Raw genomic sequence first — 17,003 nt, 5'->3', positions numbered from 1 at the left:
TCTATAGTCAGAATTGCATCCTGAATCCAAATTTAACACGCATTTGTATTGGAAATGAACTTTACTCCCACCCCTGTATATACCAATTCGGGGTATGTATTTAAATACATCCTAAGACCACACTGGCTACATGACGGAGGAACCAAGAGAGGAAAGGATATAATAAATGAAAAATCAAATAGATGAGAAAATGAAAAAAGTTTGACAAATACGATTTGCATATTTTTGTCACTGTCTGGCAAAATCCTCATTTTCTCACCTATTTTATTTTTATTTTTCATGTATTATATTCTTTCCTCTCTTGGCTTCATACGTCGGGTATATATTTGCACACTAGGGTGGGGATAAAGTTCAAACTTACCTCTATAGTCAGAATTGCATCCTTAACCCAAATTTAACATTCATTTGCATTATATATGAACTTTACCCCCATCTCCGCAATGTGCAAATATAGACCTTGAATTGGTATATATGGGGGTGGGGATAAAGTTCATTTCCAACATAAATGAATGTTAAATTTGGGTTCAGGATGCAATTCTGACAATACAGGTAAGTTTGTTTCTCAGCTACCTGAATAGTCCGTTAAAATGGATTTTTAAGGAAAGGATCCATAACCGATTTACGGCCTTTGTAGGTTGTACTTTGATTTCACCTTCCAAAGCAGTGACTTTGGTAAAGTTCGAGATAAGCGGTTTTTAGGTACCTTGAAAACTTAATGAAAACACCCCCAAAAAGAATTTTTTTCCAAAATCTAAGGGGACTGAGTTTTCCTTTCATTCTAAGAACTGTCTAAATTCTGACAAAAGACATTATTTTGGATTTTAGTCACATTTTCCTTGGCTTTAGGTTTAAAAACACAATTTCTGTGATCTCAGCAGGATTTTAAGCAATATCAGTTTTCTTTTTAATTAAAGGAATGGTTATAAAAGACTTTATAATTTATGGTTGAACTTAATAAATTAGTAAGTAGTAAAGTAAGTAAGTAAGGCGGCACTAGACCCTTAAGGTCCAAACAGGCGATGCTGATCTCCGTTTCATGGCCCTTCAGCCAGGAAGTGCTATGGGGGGCTTGGGGCCAACCATCCAGTGCTTTCACACATCCTTCCTGCTTATCTTCCCCAGATTTCTCCAGGTACCCATTTAGAGCTGGGTCGACCCTGACTGAACTTACAGAGTCACGCCACTGACCCCCGTCCCAAACTAAATAACTGGTCACAACTAGGATTGAACCCGTGTCCAATTTAATAAATTACGATTGAGTAAAGGTATAAGACTCAAAACACTTTCCTTGAGCCTCATTTGAGCTGCAGATCTGTTTCTGAGGATTTAACTTTCATGGCACAAATTACACTAAAGGTCAATGCTCCTTATTAGGGGAAGTGTCAGAGGTAGATACTTCTAAAGACTTTACTGAACATAGTGCAGGCTATGAATCTAGTCTTAAAACTCATGGTGCTACTGAATTGTAACTAATGAACCACAAGTCGAACTAGGATATATAAATATTTTTTCAGATTTGAATGAGATCTGCAATCAGGTATGAAAGTTGGGAGCCCGGGATCTCTCGAAATTCTAAATTTTCCTGAATTTCTCGGCCGTCTTATTCAAATTGTCATTTTTTTATTATTACTCCCTCTCCCTGCCGGAATAAGTGTTCCAGATAGCTCCAAGAATCAAATTGCTGTTTTATGTTTTCAAGTCGTACAAGAGATACTACTACTTCTATTACTAACAAATCACCGCAGCACCAAGCCGCCTGGGACCAACACAGCTACGCACACTCCTCCTCCATCCCAATCTATTCCCTTTTTAAACCCTCCCAGGAGGTTTCTATTTCCTTTAAATCTTTTTATGAAGTCCTCTCACCCCAAACGAGGGCGACCTGGTTTCTGTTTAGACCTAGACGGTTGGCCGAAAAGTACTATCTTCGGCAATCTGTCATCCTTCATCCGCACAAGTTGCCTTAGCCACCTCAGCCTTTATTTCATCATAGTCCTTGAAAGTGGGATTAAACCACAGTTTTCGTACAGCCTTCTGTTTGTAATACAGTCAGTCAGCCGGTTACCCAGAAAAATCCGTAGGCAATTTCTCTGGAAAACATCTAGTAAATCTTCATCCGCTTTTCTTGCGCCCATGCTACAGAGCTATATTTGACCACTGTCATCACTGTAGTTTCTAATATTCTAATCTTGGTTTGGAAACTTATCTTCCTATTCTTCCAAACTTTTTTTTTTAACTGTGAAAAAATACTCTGAGCCTTGGCTATCCTTTTAACAATCTTCACTGCTCCCACCGTCTTTACTAATAATACTACCAAGGTAAGTGAGGCTGCACACCTGATCAATCTTTTTGTTACCCAGCGTCATCTTTTTCATCTGCATTATATTCCTAGCCTTAGCGCCTTAATCTGCTTAACATTAATTGCCAAATCTATTCTATCACCATGAACTCGCAAAACCTCTAAAAGTTCATTCATCTTGCTCACACTTTCATCTAGCTCACACTTTCATCTAGGATGCTTATATCATCAGCATAATCTTAGTTCAGGAGAGTTTTCTCTCCCCGTTTGATTCCGTAGTCTCCCATTGCCTTTCCTGGGCTCCCTAAGACAGAGACCACCAAAATGATCCATTTAAAAAGGTTTAGAACACAACACTGCTTAACTCCTGACTTAATACAGAACCAGTTGCTTACCTCATTTCCTACCTGAATCGCAACAGTATTATTCTCGTACATAGCACTAATCACTTTAATGTATTTGTCTAGTATACCATACCAGGACAAGACCTTTGCTAAAGCTCTTCTATCAAGAGAATCTAACGCTTTCTCATAATCTATAAAACTGATGACACATCCTCTACCTTTTCTAAAACCGCACTGTTCTTTTCTCAAAACTTTGTCTACAGCATCTCTTAATTATTTGCTACCTTCAGTAACCAGACTAATGCAACTCTAATTACGACACTTGCTCTTATCACCTTTCTTATACGATGGTTTAATTAAGGTTGTTTTTTAAATCATTAAGTAAATCCCCTTTTTCAAAAATCATATTCATTATCTTCAGCAACTTATTTCGAACCTCAGAGCCACCATATTTAAGAAACTCATTTACCGCACTATCAGCATCTGGAACCTTATTTTTTTTCTTAAATCCTCTTAATACTGTTGCTAATTCTTCCTCATTAAACAAATCTTCCTTCAAATCCAAGATATCACAAACTTTTGTATTTTCCTCTTATATCTTTTCCTGCAACTCTATCTCGGTTTAGCACATTATCAAAATGTCCGAAATTTCTTTTTTTCTCCTTGGATTTAGTCAGCGTTGCCAGTCAACTTTTTCAGTTTTATGCAAGGTTTGATGGTGACAGGAAGTAAGGTGTAAACCGCACAGTTTCTGAGAGAAGAGATCATTACCATAGCTCTCGTAGCTACGAAAGTAAAAAGTTAAATTCCGACTCGAGCTGTGGAAATTAGGTTGCTAAGTATTGTGGGCTAGAAAAAGCGGATTTTTATCTTAATATTCCTTTTCTTCAAATACACATTCACAGTTCACCCGAGAATCTCTCAGGTATTAGAGGTAGGAGGGGCTGGTAGGATTTCGGAAAAAAACCTTTATTGTGCCATAGATGAATTCCTTAAAGTTTCATTCACTTAACGCCATATTTTTCAGAGTCTGCAAACGGTTGTTATTCTTTATTTTTGTTACAAATAACTACATTTTATCAATAACAATATTTTATACTCTGCAGTTTCTGGGCTCGCACCTACAACACCCATTTAACTTAAGCTATGTAATTGTCATATGAGGTGCGTCTAACTATGATAAAGTTGGTTTGATTTTTTTCTGCTGTTTTTTAAAACATCGCGTCCCTTTACCTGTTTTCATTTTAACATAAGTTAGTGTAGGGTTTTATTCTTAAATAGCCATACATGCAAACATGGATTAGATGAAATTTTACGTCGAAAATTAAAAGGTAATGCAAGAAAAAACAGATGCATTTGTAAAATCTCAATAAAACATACAAAAGTCAATGGGTCATTATGGTAAACTCGTTAGAAGTCAACTATTAAAATAACAGCAGAAAAGATATCCAAAAAACATAGTATTTTGGTCAAAATTACTAACCCATTTTATGAGGTGAAGTTCTTTTAAATGTTGTTTTATGTGAAGTGATTTATGTTCCTTTCTGTCTTTGAAGGTACGGGGCCAGTTTAGGGTCTTCAAAGTTTATCCCTTGGTGGTCTGGGTCGGATTAGTCAAGGTCGAAATGGGAAAACTGTCGAGGACTTGAGACTGATTGAGGATTTTAGAAGCTTTAATGTTTGATTACAGTCAACTGAGATGGATTGTTCCGTAGTAAGGCTGTAGTGCAGGACAGGGCCTGAATTTTCTTGAGTAGTAGTCTGTGAATATAACCTTATTATTCTAAAACACGGGGCAACCAAAATAGAAAAGAATTGTTGGAATACGAAGTGAATTACTTGTTTTCTTAGTAATTTAGTTTATTTTTGTGCAGTGGTGGTTCTGGCCTCTCTTGCGCCCTTGACAAAATCTTGATCATTTCCCTCTCTCGTCTCCTAAAAATTTTGAGGCAAGACCCCACTCAAGTTCTTGATCTGAGAAGAGCTGCTATATTTAAGAAAAACCGGTTTTAGCTATCTGTATTCGGAGACAATTAGCTTAGGCTCGGCGGAAAAACTACATTCTAAGTATATTTTAATTAAATATTTAGTATATAGAGTTGGTGTCTTGGTTAAATTAAGTTGTGTTTGGTTATGATGGGTGTTGCGTTCGAGGCCATCTGCTTTTTACTCTTTTAGTCGTTTTCTTTTTCGTATTCCTGGCCCTTAGTCAATCTAAAGTACGTTAATATTAATTTAAGTTTACAAAACGACCTTTCATTACTGCATCCAACACTACAATTGCTAAAAATATTTTATAGGCAACTCTTACGTTTACGAAGACCTCTCATCTCCATATTGCACAATTAATTCAAACCACATTACAATTAATTATTCTCGGACTGCTTACTTTTGTTTTAAAGGAAATGTGATGAAGATGTGGGGAAAAATATATGAAAATTTCGGATTCAAGTTCCTTTTACTTCCTGCCAACTGCGCCCTCTACTTTATTCTAATAAAACTAAAATTACAAAATGATTATAACCGTTAAATTATTTATTTGAAGTTTCGCGCCTGGGGCATCCCTCCTGTCCTCCCCAAAGCCGGCACTGTTTTGGTGAAAAATCATCATTAATATTATAAACTAGAATTAAAGATATTAATGGTGGCTCGGAGTTGCCCGTTTTGGATTGCTACCAGACCTGCATCCTATGGTCACTGAGGCTGCTCAGAATGAAAAGCCTTGGATTTACCATTCTTCTGTTTACTCATGTTGTTGGTGTGCTTATTATTAGCATTTATTAAGGACGATTTACCTATGTCTTGAGGGATGGGCCTTTCCACCACGTGGTGTATATGTGGAAACGTCACATGTGCCATACAGTTCCGTCATGCATGGCAGACAGTTCTGCCACGCTTGGCATTCGCCGCCTGATGTGCGCGATTTCTCGAAGTTGGTCCATTAAATATTCTAATGATTAAATAAAAAAAGAGTTTTTTCAACTTAAAATAAGGAGCAACATTAAAACTTAAATGAACAGAAATTAATCCTTATATGAGGGGGCCACCCCCTTGTCAATACCTAAAATGCTCTTTACGCTAAAGTTGAATTTCGTCTCAATTCTTTAAGAATGACTGCTGAATCACAGGCAATTTAATTAGAACACATAGCTCTTTTAAAAGTAGAGTTTTGGTTACTATTGACCCGCATCGCTCCTTACTCACCAGTTGGTTACCACGAAGTCTTTGAAAGAGGCTGTGTATCTATTGGTTCGAAGCACAGCTTATATACCAATATTGATATCTAAGCTGTGGTTCGAAGGAAAGTACAAAGCGCTTAAAATTTACAGCAAACATATACTACCCTGTGTATGACCTATTTACTTACCGTTCGCTACCATGAACACTTTGATTTGTAAAATAAGGAAATAATATAATAATATAACAGTTGATAGTATAAAAGATAGTAATATAATATGCTATAAAATTGTTTATTTAAACTATAAATATAATATAAATTGCCGTATAATGCTATTAAAGTATATGATATAACAGTAGGTATTATAATATAATAACATAAATGTTGTTTTTATTCACATAAACTTTTTGGTAATGAATTCAGTGTATGGTTCCTATATTTTTCTGATTATACTTGCCCAAATTGAGAAATTCAACTGTTCAATTTCTGGCTAATTTGCGTTTTTAAATCGAGCTGGGTTTCATCCGGTTGGGCCAACCTTTTTTAAATTTAACTTTACTAGCCACATTCACTTTTTCCTAACCCATTTGAGGGAATTTATGAAAAGACTTGCCATCGTCTGCTCCTGGCCCTGCAATCTGCAAATGTACGTTTGATCCCATCTTCGTACATCAATCCTTGTATGTAAGGTGTAACAGACACTCACACTCAGATAATTCTTTTTAAGTACTAAGGACAATGACAACTGTATATTTTAAATAACCAGGAAAATTGAAACTGTGCAGTTTTTGGCACCAAACTAAAAGGAAAGAAACATGGGTGAAATACAGGAGCAAACTAAAATAATTCTGAAAAAATAGTGCTTTACTGAAAACTAAGTGCGCATGAGTTTTTTACAGAATTAAAATTGTATAGTAAAATTTATTGACTTCATGGCCGGAAAGACCAGAATTCATGGCCAGAATTATACTAAAATAATTCTGAAAAAATAGTGCTTTACTGAAAACTAAGTGCGCATGAGTTTTTTACAGAATTAAAATTGTATAGTAAAATTTATTGACTTCATGGCCGGAAAGACCAGAATTCATGGCCAGAATTATACTAAAATAATTCTGAAAAAATAGTGCTTTACTGAAAACTAAGTGCGCATGAGTTTTTTACAGAATTAAAATTGTATAGTAAAATTTATTGACTTCATGGCCGGAAAGACCAGAATTCATGGCCAGAATTATACTAAAATAATTCTGAAAAAATAGTGCTTTACTGAAAACTAAGTGCGCATGAGTTTTTTACAGAATTAAAATTGTATAGTAAAATTTATTGACTTCATGGCCGGAAAGACCAGAATTCATGGCCAGAATTATACTAAAATAATTCTGAAAAAATAGTGCTTTACTGAAAACTAAGTGCGCATGAGTTTTTTACAGAATTAAAATTGTATAGTAAAATTTATTGACTTCATGGCCGGAAAAGACTGTCGATGGCTTTATAAATTAATCTTTTATTCTCTGCAGGCTAACTAACAATATTTCTGTTTCTAGTCCTGTTTTGTTTGGTCGGTTTTGTATTTTCAGTAAAGCGCAAGTTTTCCAGAATTATACAAACACAGATATAACGAGCTAGTTTATTTGAAACTGTCAAGGAGGCACACTCGTGCCTCTATAAAGAGGCGACACACGACAATGTTAAGCGATCTTCGGTTCCAGTGGTCGCAGACGTATGGGGAGGGATGCATTTCGTAGCCCGAGCTCCAACTAAGAAACCTGCAAAATTTCATCCCCCTCCAACTTTTTCTTCATGGGGAAAATCTGAACTTTCAAAGTTTCAAATGAAACTTTGAAAATACTTTCAAAGTTTACAATGATTAATAGCACATAGCGTAATTACCCCAAGGGTCGTCAAGTAATTACGCCCTTTGGTTAATAGGTGTGCAGTAATTTCAAATCAATTGGACAGAATGGATTATGTTGGACATAATGGATTATTATGGCCGGCAAAGGGCCCTTTGTGGTGGAAGCTTGGACCCCTGGAAAATCTGGGGTGGGCATGAATGGGGTGGGCATGTGGGTTCTGGAAAATCCAGAATTATACAAATACAGATATAACGAGCTAGTTTATTTGAAACTGTTTTTAGATACGTTTTCCATAAAATGCGAAGCAGTATCATTTGTTAATTTTAAATTTTACTCTTTACTTTCATCAGAAAAACTTCGTTTAAACAAAAATAATAAATCTTATGGACGATTTGATCAAATGACAACCTGATACTCATAAAATTCAATCTTGCAATTTGTTCATTACAAGTTCTGGATGAGCTTAATCAGTGTGCAACCTCATGTCCTTCCACATGCCTTTGAATTCATAATTCTCAGTTTCACCTGACCGTTCCAAGACCATATCTGAATTTTAGATTTTTCTAAATCATTTGGCATGCAATGATGGGAATTATGAACAGGGGTTGGGTAGAACTTAGATAATGGGCTTCCCGTACATGCTCGAAATTATCTAGTATATATTTATGTTAGGCAAGATTTGGTCAAGACCTCCGCTTGACCGTCTTCAGTGCAGAGTAACAAAATAGCCTAATACAAATAAAAATCTAAAGGTGAAAGGAATCACCTCCCCCGCTAATTCACCTCTCCCCTGTTTTATCCATGGAAGTTTTTAGTTAATTTGTTAATTTTAAATAAATTTTAATAAATTAAAATCTCATATGCCCCAGCAGACTTTACTACAAAAAGGGTTCTGAGTGTTCTGATTCAGGTATAAATTGTTATACTATGTCTCCAGGGGGTTTGGTGCTCTTCCGTAGCTCTAATTTATGGAATATTCAAAATTATATTCTATGCATAAACAGCAAAATGTAATATTCAATTTATTACCTACTATAGAAATTGTAAAAATAGTGGAGTATTTAAATAAAAGAAAGACAAGAAAAAAGACCAACAAAAAATGGCATACATGGGGGCTAAAAAGATACTAAAAAAAAATCTAAATCTGGACTGTACAATGAGCCTGTTTTGTTTGATTGCAGTAAGACACTAAAATAATGAACTCTTTCTCTTAACTCTACTTTTTAAAATAGTAAAAAACTTTAGCGTAAAGAGTGGGGTGTAGATGAGGAAGCAGCCCCTTTCATATACGAAGTAATTTCTGTTCGTTTTCAGTTTTAATGTCGCTCCTTACTTTCCGTTAAAAAAAAACTTGTTTTTTTTTATTTAATTTCTGAACGTTTTTGAATCAATACATGTTTTGATTTTGGCTCTCCGCAGATGAATAATTAAAACGAAATTTGCATATTTATTTTTTGGCTAAATGGCTTTCTCGTAGTTTTGATCGAATGATTTTGAGAAAAAAGGAGCGGGGGAGGAGGCCTAGTTGCCCTCTGATTTTTTGGTTACTTAAAAAGGCGACTAGAACTTTTAATTTTTTACGAATGTTTTTATTAGTAAAAGATATACGTAACTTACAAATTAGCTTACGTAACGAACTTCTGCATTCTCATATTTTTATTACGTATATGACGGGGTTCACCCCCTCGTAAGTACCTCGCTCTTTACATTGAAGCTTAAATTTTGTCCCAATTTCTTAAGAATGACCCCTGAATTACAAAAGTCATAGAATAAATAGTTGAAATTACTAAAAATACTTTAGCGTAAAGAGCGTGGTATTAGGAGGTGGTTCGTTTTAAGTTTTAATGCTGCTCCTTACTTTCAGTTGAAAAAACTTTTTCATTTTTTATTTTTCATTGTTTTTTTTTAAATACTGCTAGAAAATCCTTCCCTCCCTTCATGGAAATTTTCTTCTCCCATGACAAATTCCTCCAAGGAAAGTCCCCCAACATATCCCCCTCTTTTCAACTCCCCAATCAAAAATCCCCCTGAAAACGTCTGTACACTTCCAAATAACCATTACTATATGTAAGCACTGGTCAACGTTTTCAACTTGTAGCCCCTCCCACGGGGTCTGTGGGGGAGAAAGTCGTCCCCAAAGACATAGTTATAAGGTTTTTCGACTACGCTGAATATAAAAAACGGAAGTTTTTGACATTGTGCAGCATAAGATACTAGCCAGTTTGATTAATTCAAATGCATAATAAAAGCCACATAAAAAAGCAAAAAATCCAAACAATAAACCAAACTCCCTCAACAATGTCATTCCCATAACACTTGACACTCTAAAAGATTTTCAGTTTAGCTCTAGTTAAACTTAAGTATAAAGACAGGAGGGGAGTTGAGAGCACGCCTCATAGGCGAATAATTTCTCTTCATTTTGAGGTTTAATGTCGGTTTTTTTTTCATTCTTGTATAAAACAGAACGCTCTATGGCGTCAATCTTTTCATTTTTTAAAAAGCGTATTAGCCTACATTATTCTTTAAATGGTATTTGAAAAGGGAGCCAACCTAACCCTACCTTTTCGCCTGTTGATATATTTACGTATGGTTATTATGAAAAGTATTGATCAATTAAAAAAGAACGCTAAACTACATTTTTTCGCACGAAATTTCAAGCAATCAAAATATTGAAGTTTTTAGTCACAATTGAGGGGTTGCTCAAAAATCATGTACACCAGGTGTTGCGTTCTAAGCATGGCAGAAACTGTACTTGGTTGAACTGTGCAGCAAACGTGGCCTTCTATGATGTACTCCAGATGGTGGGAAGTGGTTGCGCTCCCGGTCTTAACATTTTCACTTGTGTACCCTCTGTTTTTCTGTGCTAGCACCTTCAAATGCACTGATGTTGGCCTAATACATTCTAAAACCACACTGGCTATACATCGGCATATAAGTCGTCCACAGTGCCAAGAAAAAAAACAATCTAACCTTTTGAAGTAGACTACACAGACACTCGTCTATTTGTCTTGCGTGTAATCTACTTCAAAAGGTTATATATATATATATATATATATATATATATATATATATATATATATACATGTATTTTTTTTTTTGGCAATGAGGATGACTTGGCAGAGGTCCTTGTCAAAATATTTACTTATTTTCTCTTCATGTTATTCCACTGGCTGACACTACCCTCGTTTTTCTCTGCTTTTGGACTTTTTTCATGTATTATATTTCCTCTTCTTTATTTCATAGGTGATGTTGGCTAAAAAATGATAAGAAAATATAGAGGGGTGCCAAACCAACTATAGGTATGAAGATGTCGGTGACAAGACCAATGGCTCAGTGCTGTTGACGTTTTACATAATATTCCCCTTTTTTAGTTTTATGCTGTGTGACGTAATACAGTGATTATCATCCAAATAAAAAATTAGACAGACCTGCCAGCATTTTCTTTTAGCTTAATGGTAATTTAAAGGCACCTAATAGGAAAACCATTAATCTATTATTAAATATTCCAGATATTTTGTACATAACTCTTTTCTTTTGCGTCTTTTTTTGCTGAAATTCTCCGCCAAAATGTCTGGTTTTCCTTTGTATCTAAAGTGCCTATCACATTTTTACTATTACACATGGCGCCTTGAGCTGTGCACGGGACGGTCAATACGGCAAAAAACCCTTCTATCCGCAACAAAGGCCTGTGCATAAACAGCCGCATAGCAACATGTTTGAATTTCTGCCGTTTATGCCTAATTTGAAAATCCTGAAATCTTCTCAAGTGCAATATACTCTGATAAGAGTTATAACGGGCTATTTGTTTATTTACTTATCTGCCATAAACAAACCTAAATTATTGTTTGAGATTTATGCTCCGTTTGTAAGTTGTTGGTATGTTATTTTACCGTATTCAAGGTCGTATCAGAAGGGGGCACCCCCCCTGTAATTTTGGTCCGACTCGTAAAAATTTAATATAAACGTATAAGCCAATTTTCGAAGCGTTTTTATTTTTGGTACCACCCACCCCCAAAAAAGTAAGGTGTATCGCCATGTCTACAGTTCTGCGGTATTGAAATACTGAGGACAGTGAAAATGAAATTGAATTGGTGTAATGGCAACTTAAATGACCATATATATGGTAAAAGAAATGTGCAGTTTTCTGTGTTATGGTTGCCAAATTAAAAAAAAAGATGTGGATGAAAGATCTGTAACAAATAAGCTATTAATATATTATACCAAACTGCTTAAGAAGGAATAGCTCCCCTTTGAAGATATAGTTGTTCTTGGTATTAAGCAGATTGTTAATGTTTGCATTTTTACGGACAGGAAGCATTATAGAATGTAACTAGATAGTTCTGCTTATCTATTTTCACAATCTAACGTGGTAACACTGACGAAATGGAACTTCCCTAAAAACTTCATAATCTCTGAACAACCAAAAGAAAATTCTTAGGGAATTGCATTTTTCAGGAACGAATACACCTAAGATGGACCCGGGACAATCTATCTTTTTATTTTGACTCCATTTATAAGATTCGTTATATAGCTGCAATTCAGTTTTAGTCATATGCTAAATTAAATTTTAGACATGGATTTTGTATTTTTTTTTTATTAAAAATACATTGAAAATGTAGAAACATGGAAGCTAGGAATATTTCCTATTCTTTAATATGAAGCCCCCCCCCGTCCCCTATTTTTGTCTGACTCGTAAAAGCGTAACAAAAATGAATTAAAATAAATTTGTGATGTGGTTTTTAAAGTATTTTGACCTCCACCCCCGAACACAAATTCAGGATACGACCCTGGTTTGGAGGCAGTTTTGAGAAAAAAGAAAACTTCTAAATATCTTGAGAACCAAATAAAATAGTTTAAGAATGATTTAACTAATTGATAGATTTCGCTTCGCGCAAGGGAGCGGTATCGAGATCTAAGTTTGATAAAATGTCGCATAAACCGCTCCGGATTACCACAGTCAAATCATGAGAATCGTGTATTTTTTGCTGGGGTACACAGACACCTCCCTGTGCGCGGGCGTGTGACTCCCTTGAGCTACTGCAGAAGGCATCCTGAACCGAAGTATTGAACAAAAATCGGCACCGAATCAGTAATGAATGCAACTCGGTATCGAACCATTGTGTCAAACTTGTTTTCTGACTAGTTTAGTTCCCACCAGTCGAATGTTTTCTAGATACAATACTTTATCATTTATTCGTGATGTAACTAATCCATTTTTTTTTAGATGCAGCTACCTTAAGTTCTATAACTGCCATAATACGACCTGGGCGGTAATTTCGCCTCTCATGGATTTTATTTTGGGTTTTATATTTTTGCCGATTGTCACACTTTTTTAGTGTGTTTTTCCTTTTTTTTTCTCTCATATTATCTTTTTCCCTGGATTACCAGCAATAGAGCCTTGCGGGTGTGTTGATGTTGAATATGCTGTAATTGTTTACTGTCGGTTGTTGACTATATGAATAAAAACTTTCTATAAATGAATAAATTAAACCCTCCTAAATCCCCCTGGATATGGGCTTGATTATTGTGCAATTTTTTTCGGATGAATACAAAAGGCTAAAGTACCAAGGACATAGAAAAGAAATATTTTTGTGCACTGGACCCAATTTAGGTTAATATATACTCGAAAAATGTCGATTATCTATGATTTTTGTTTTGGTTGTTTCAAAATTCTGAAGCTTTTTGTGCAGTACCACATTTTTGCCAGTGTTGCCACGGTAAACAGTGGAAATAAAAATGAGAAAGTGATTAGTTTTAATTTGAAAATGCTTTTTGATCGCAAAAATTCAAAAATTTACCATTTGTTTTATTTCTAAGGACAGGTGCGCCTCCAAGGAAAAATACCCCTTCTTCTGCTCTTTGGTGTCATATTCACCCATATTTAACATATTATTTTTTAATTAGTTTGTTAATCTATTTATGTCTGACTCCAATATTTTGTCAATCAATATATGATTTCAATATTTATTTATGTCTTATTTCAATTTTCATTGTATCTTCTACTTCTTTTACACCTTCTATCTTCTAATTTTTTTACACCTTTCTCTGTTAGTTTAGTTTTATCAATCACGTATCAATGAATTTAACATTTAATATTAAATTGCTAGCAAGATTCCCAGTATCAGATTATATTCCCTCCTCCTTCCTAAAGACCTCAAGAGGGACTCGTGGTTCTCCCTGGTTCGGCTCGTTTTAAGGAATTTGTGTTAAATTTCATTTTCTTTTGTAGCAAAATGTTTATTGGTGGACTTAGCTGGCAAACAACTGCCGAAGGTTTACGGGAATATTTTAGCCGTTTTGGAGATGTGACTGAGGTCATGGTAATGAAAGACCCCACAACGAGGCGATCAAGGTAATACCTTGTTATTTGTTTTTGTTATTTGATTCTTGTTAATTTTTGCTTTCTTTTCTCCTCGCTTCTACTCCTCTCTTGTTCTCTTTCATTTTTCTGAAAGATGTTAAATAGTTATCTATTGACCATTTACTTCTAATGCTTATACCTTGCTAGGCTGCCAGATGTGGGGGGAGGGTAGCTGGGACAAAGTGGGCTAGTTCTCTTGGGATCAGTGAATATGCTAACATAAATAAATATATTTGAAATAAGTAATTTCGATTTAAATGACCTAGGAAATGACAGATTTGACAGCAGTTCTATCGACACAGAGGTTAAGGCTAGATATGGCTCTGTGCCCCCCTCATCTCAAGAGTTGCTCACTTGGCTGAGCCAAGAATCGCTCAGTGCGACTCTGTTTTAGGTTAGCGCCCATTTTGACCCCTTTTTTAGGTTGGCTCATCTAGGTTTGACTTAAAAACCAAATATAAAACCGAAAATTATGGATGAATGAAAATACTTGCTATAGAAGTTCTAGTTCAAATTCACTTACTAGCGTAATGTTGGTGTTGGTGCTTGTGGTGTAACTGTGTAACACTGGTGTAACGAAGTTTCTTCTGTGAGCGTCCGTGTTTTTCTTTAATTACAGAAAGCGCTGTCTTTGTGAAAAAGCTAGCTTATTTTTCGCAACTGCAAGATCTTAAAAAGCTAAAAGAAAACGCTATGTGTGTGTAACGCTTTAACCAGGGTTGCCATCCAGTGAGAAAATAAATAAATAGATTTTAGTTTTTTTTTTTTGGGCTGATTTAATGATTTTCTTCAATAGTCTAATGATTTATGTGCTGATTTAGTGATTTTTTGTTTGTCTGGGCAATAGAAACAAATCACTAAAAATAGTGATAAATTAGTAGGGGTGGCATGTTGTAACCCTTAAGACTGTTGAACAGATTATGTAAATGTTTTACGCCCCCTTTCTGAATAAATGACTTATCCATATGCCGCGGAATAACGTTGCTTAAAGAGCGATGCGAGATCTACGTATTTTTTTTTTCCAGGGATGACTGTATTGAGCCAATGGTCTAAGAAACTTGGAGGGGTCTCATTTGATTGGAAATTGAAAATTCTAATGTCTTTTAAGAGTCAAAAGTTATTAGAGGGCAACCCCTTCCACGCCAGGCATCGTTATTTGAACTTTGCTGGAAACAGGTTTTATCTCAAGCTATACTTTTTATTTGGCATAACATGGACAAAAAGAAAGAAAGAAAATCACTATCTTAACCAAGGTTATTAAAAGAACTAACAAATGTGGATAGACAGTTATAATATGTATCGAATTTAGTTCCTGACATTTTGAGCAATTTTGGATTTTTAACGTTATAAAAGAGAAGATGTTGAAAAATTCCAGTAAATTGAAAGTGACATCCTGACTTTTAGAAGGGTGTGACTCCTACTCCCGTTTGTGGTAGTTTCTGTTCGTTTAAGCTTAAAATGATTATTTATTGTAATCTCTCATCATTTTGGGTTGTTTATTGATTGTGATTTTTGCTCATATTAGGCTCAATTTAGCTGTTTATTATCCTCTGAAAAACTTCTTGTGGATTTTTTTTAGATTTACGCAATGTAAATATTCACATAATTATACCGCATCCTTTGTACGTTACCCATAATAAAATAAATATTAATACGCAGTATATTTGATTCGATATTTTTCCTCCTTTGAATAGTAATGTCAGGCAAATTAGGCATAATTAGATAAACAAGCCTGTGCCTAGCAATGGAGCCTTATCACCCTCATAACTTTCTTCTTATCATGATTTGGCCTTTTCCAGTTGGAAGATTTTTTTGCAGCTGACATTATTTATACGTTCGTAGAAAATTGAGCTACAAACTCAATGAATTTTAGTTTTTCTAAAATATTTTAGGTAAATTTGGTTCTAAATATCATAAATGGGTTAAAAACCTAACCTCACCTGTCATCATCAAACCTTGCATTAAATTTAAAAAGTTGACTAGTAACGCTGACTAAATCCAAGAATAAACAAGAGCTAAGAGCTCATATGGCACTTGTGACGAGGCAAGAAGAGCTACGAGCCAAGAGCTCATATGGTATGGTAAATTTTAGTTTTTCTAAAATACTTGAATTTTAGTTTTTCTCTGGCGCGCTTTTAATCGATGCATTTGCAATGATTTCAGTGAAGCGATTTTGCAATGAAACAGTTTGTTGTAACAAAGTAAAGAGCAACCCGCTCCAATACTAACTGAACTCGTTAGATTTTGATTAAATAAAAAAAACGAGTTTTTTTAACTGAAAGTAAGGAGCGACATTAAAGCTTAAAACGCACAGAAATTACTTCGTATATGAAAGAGGCTGCTTCCTCATCAACGCCCCGCTCTTTACGCTAAAGTTTGACTCTTTCTCTCAATTCTTCTTTTTAAAACAGTAAAAAACTTTAGCGTAAAGAGCGGGGCGTTGATGAGGAAGCAGCCTCTTTCATATACGAAGTAATTTCTGTGCGTTTTAAGTTTTAATGTCGCTCCTTACTTTCAGTTAAAAAAACTCGTTTTTTTTATTTAATTTCTGAACGTTTTTGAATCAATGCATGTTTTGATTTTGGCTCTCCGCAGAGGAATAATCAAAACGGAATTTTGCATTTTTTTTTTGGGGGGGGGGCTAAATGGCTTTCTCATAATTTTGATCGAATGATTTTGAGAAAAAAAGAGCGGGGGCGAAGCCTAGTTGCCCTCCGATTTTTTGGTTAATTAAAAAGGCAACTAGAACTTTTAATTTTTTACGAATCTTTTTATTGGTAAAAGATTTACGTAAGTTATAAATTAGCTTACGTAAAGAAATTTTGTATTCTTATGTTTTTATTACATATATGAGGGGATTCGCCCCATCGTCAGTACCTCGCTCTTTACACTAAAGCTTAAATTTTATCCCAATTCATTAAGAATGACCCCTGAATCACAAAAGCCGTAGAATAAATAGTTGAAATTA

General features: G+C 35.1%; 1 protein-coding gene across 3 annotated transcripts in view; it reads left to right on the top strand.

Moving 5' to 3' along the window:
• Window positions 1-17,003, top strand: part of LOC136033647 (RNA-binding protein Musashi homolog 1-like) — a 122,089-nt gene that overhangs the window by 9,460 nt on the left and 95,626 nt on the right. For all 3 annotated transcript variants that reach the window (XM_065714465.1, XM_065714464.1, XM_065714463.1), the window contains one exon: window positions 13,904-14,026. In XM_065714465.1, the coding sequence (XP_065570537.1) occupies window positions 13,904-14,026 (123 nt within the window). The remainder of the gene's footprint in view (window positions 1-13,903; window positions 14,027-17,003) is intronic.

The sequence above is a fragment of the Artemia franciscana genome, chromosome 12, assembly GCF_032884065.1.
Source record: "Artemia franciscana chromosome 12, ASM3288406v1, whole genome shotgun sequence".
NCBI lineage: Eukaryota > Metazoa > Arthropoda > Branchiopoda > Anostraca > Artemiidae > Artemia > Artemia franciscana.
This window is presented reverse-complemented; position numbering and strand designations above follow the sequence as displayed.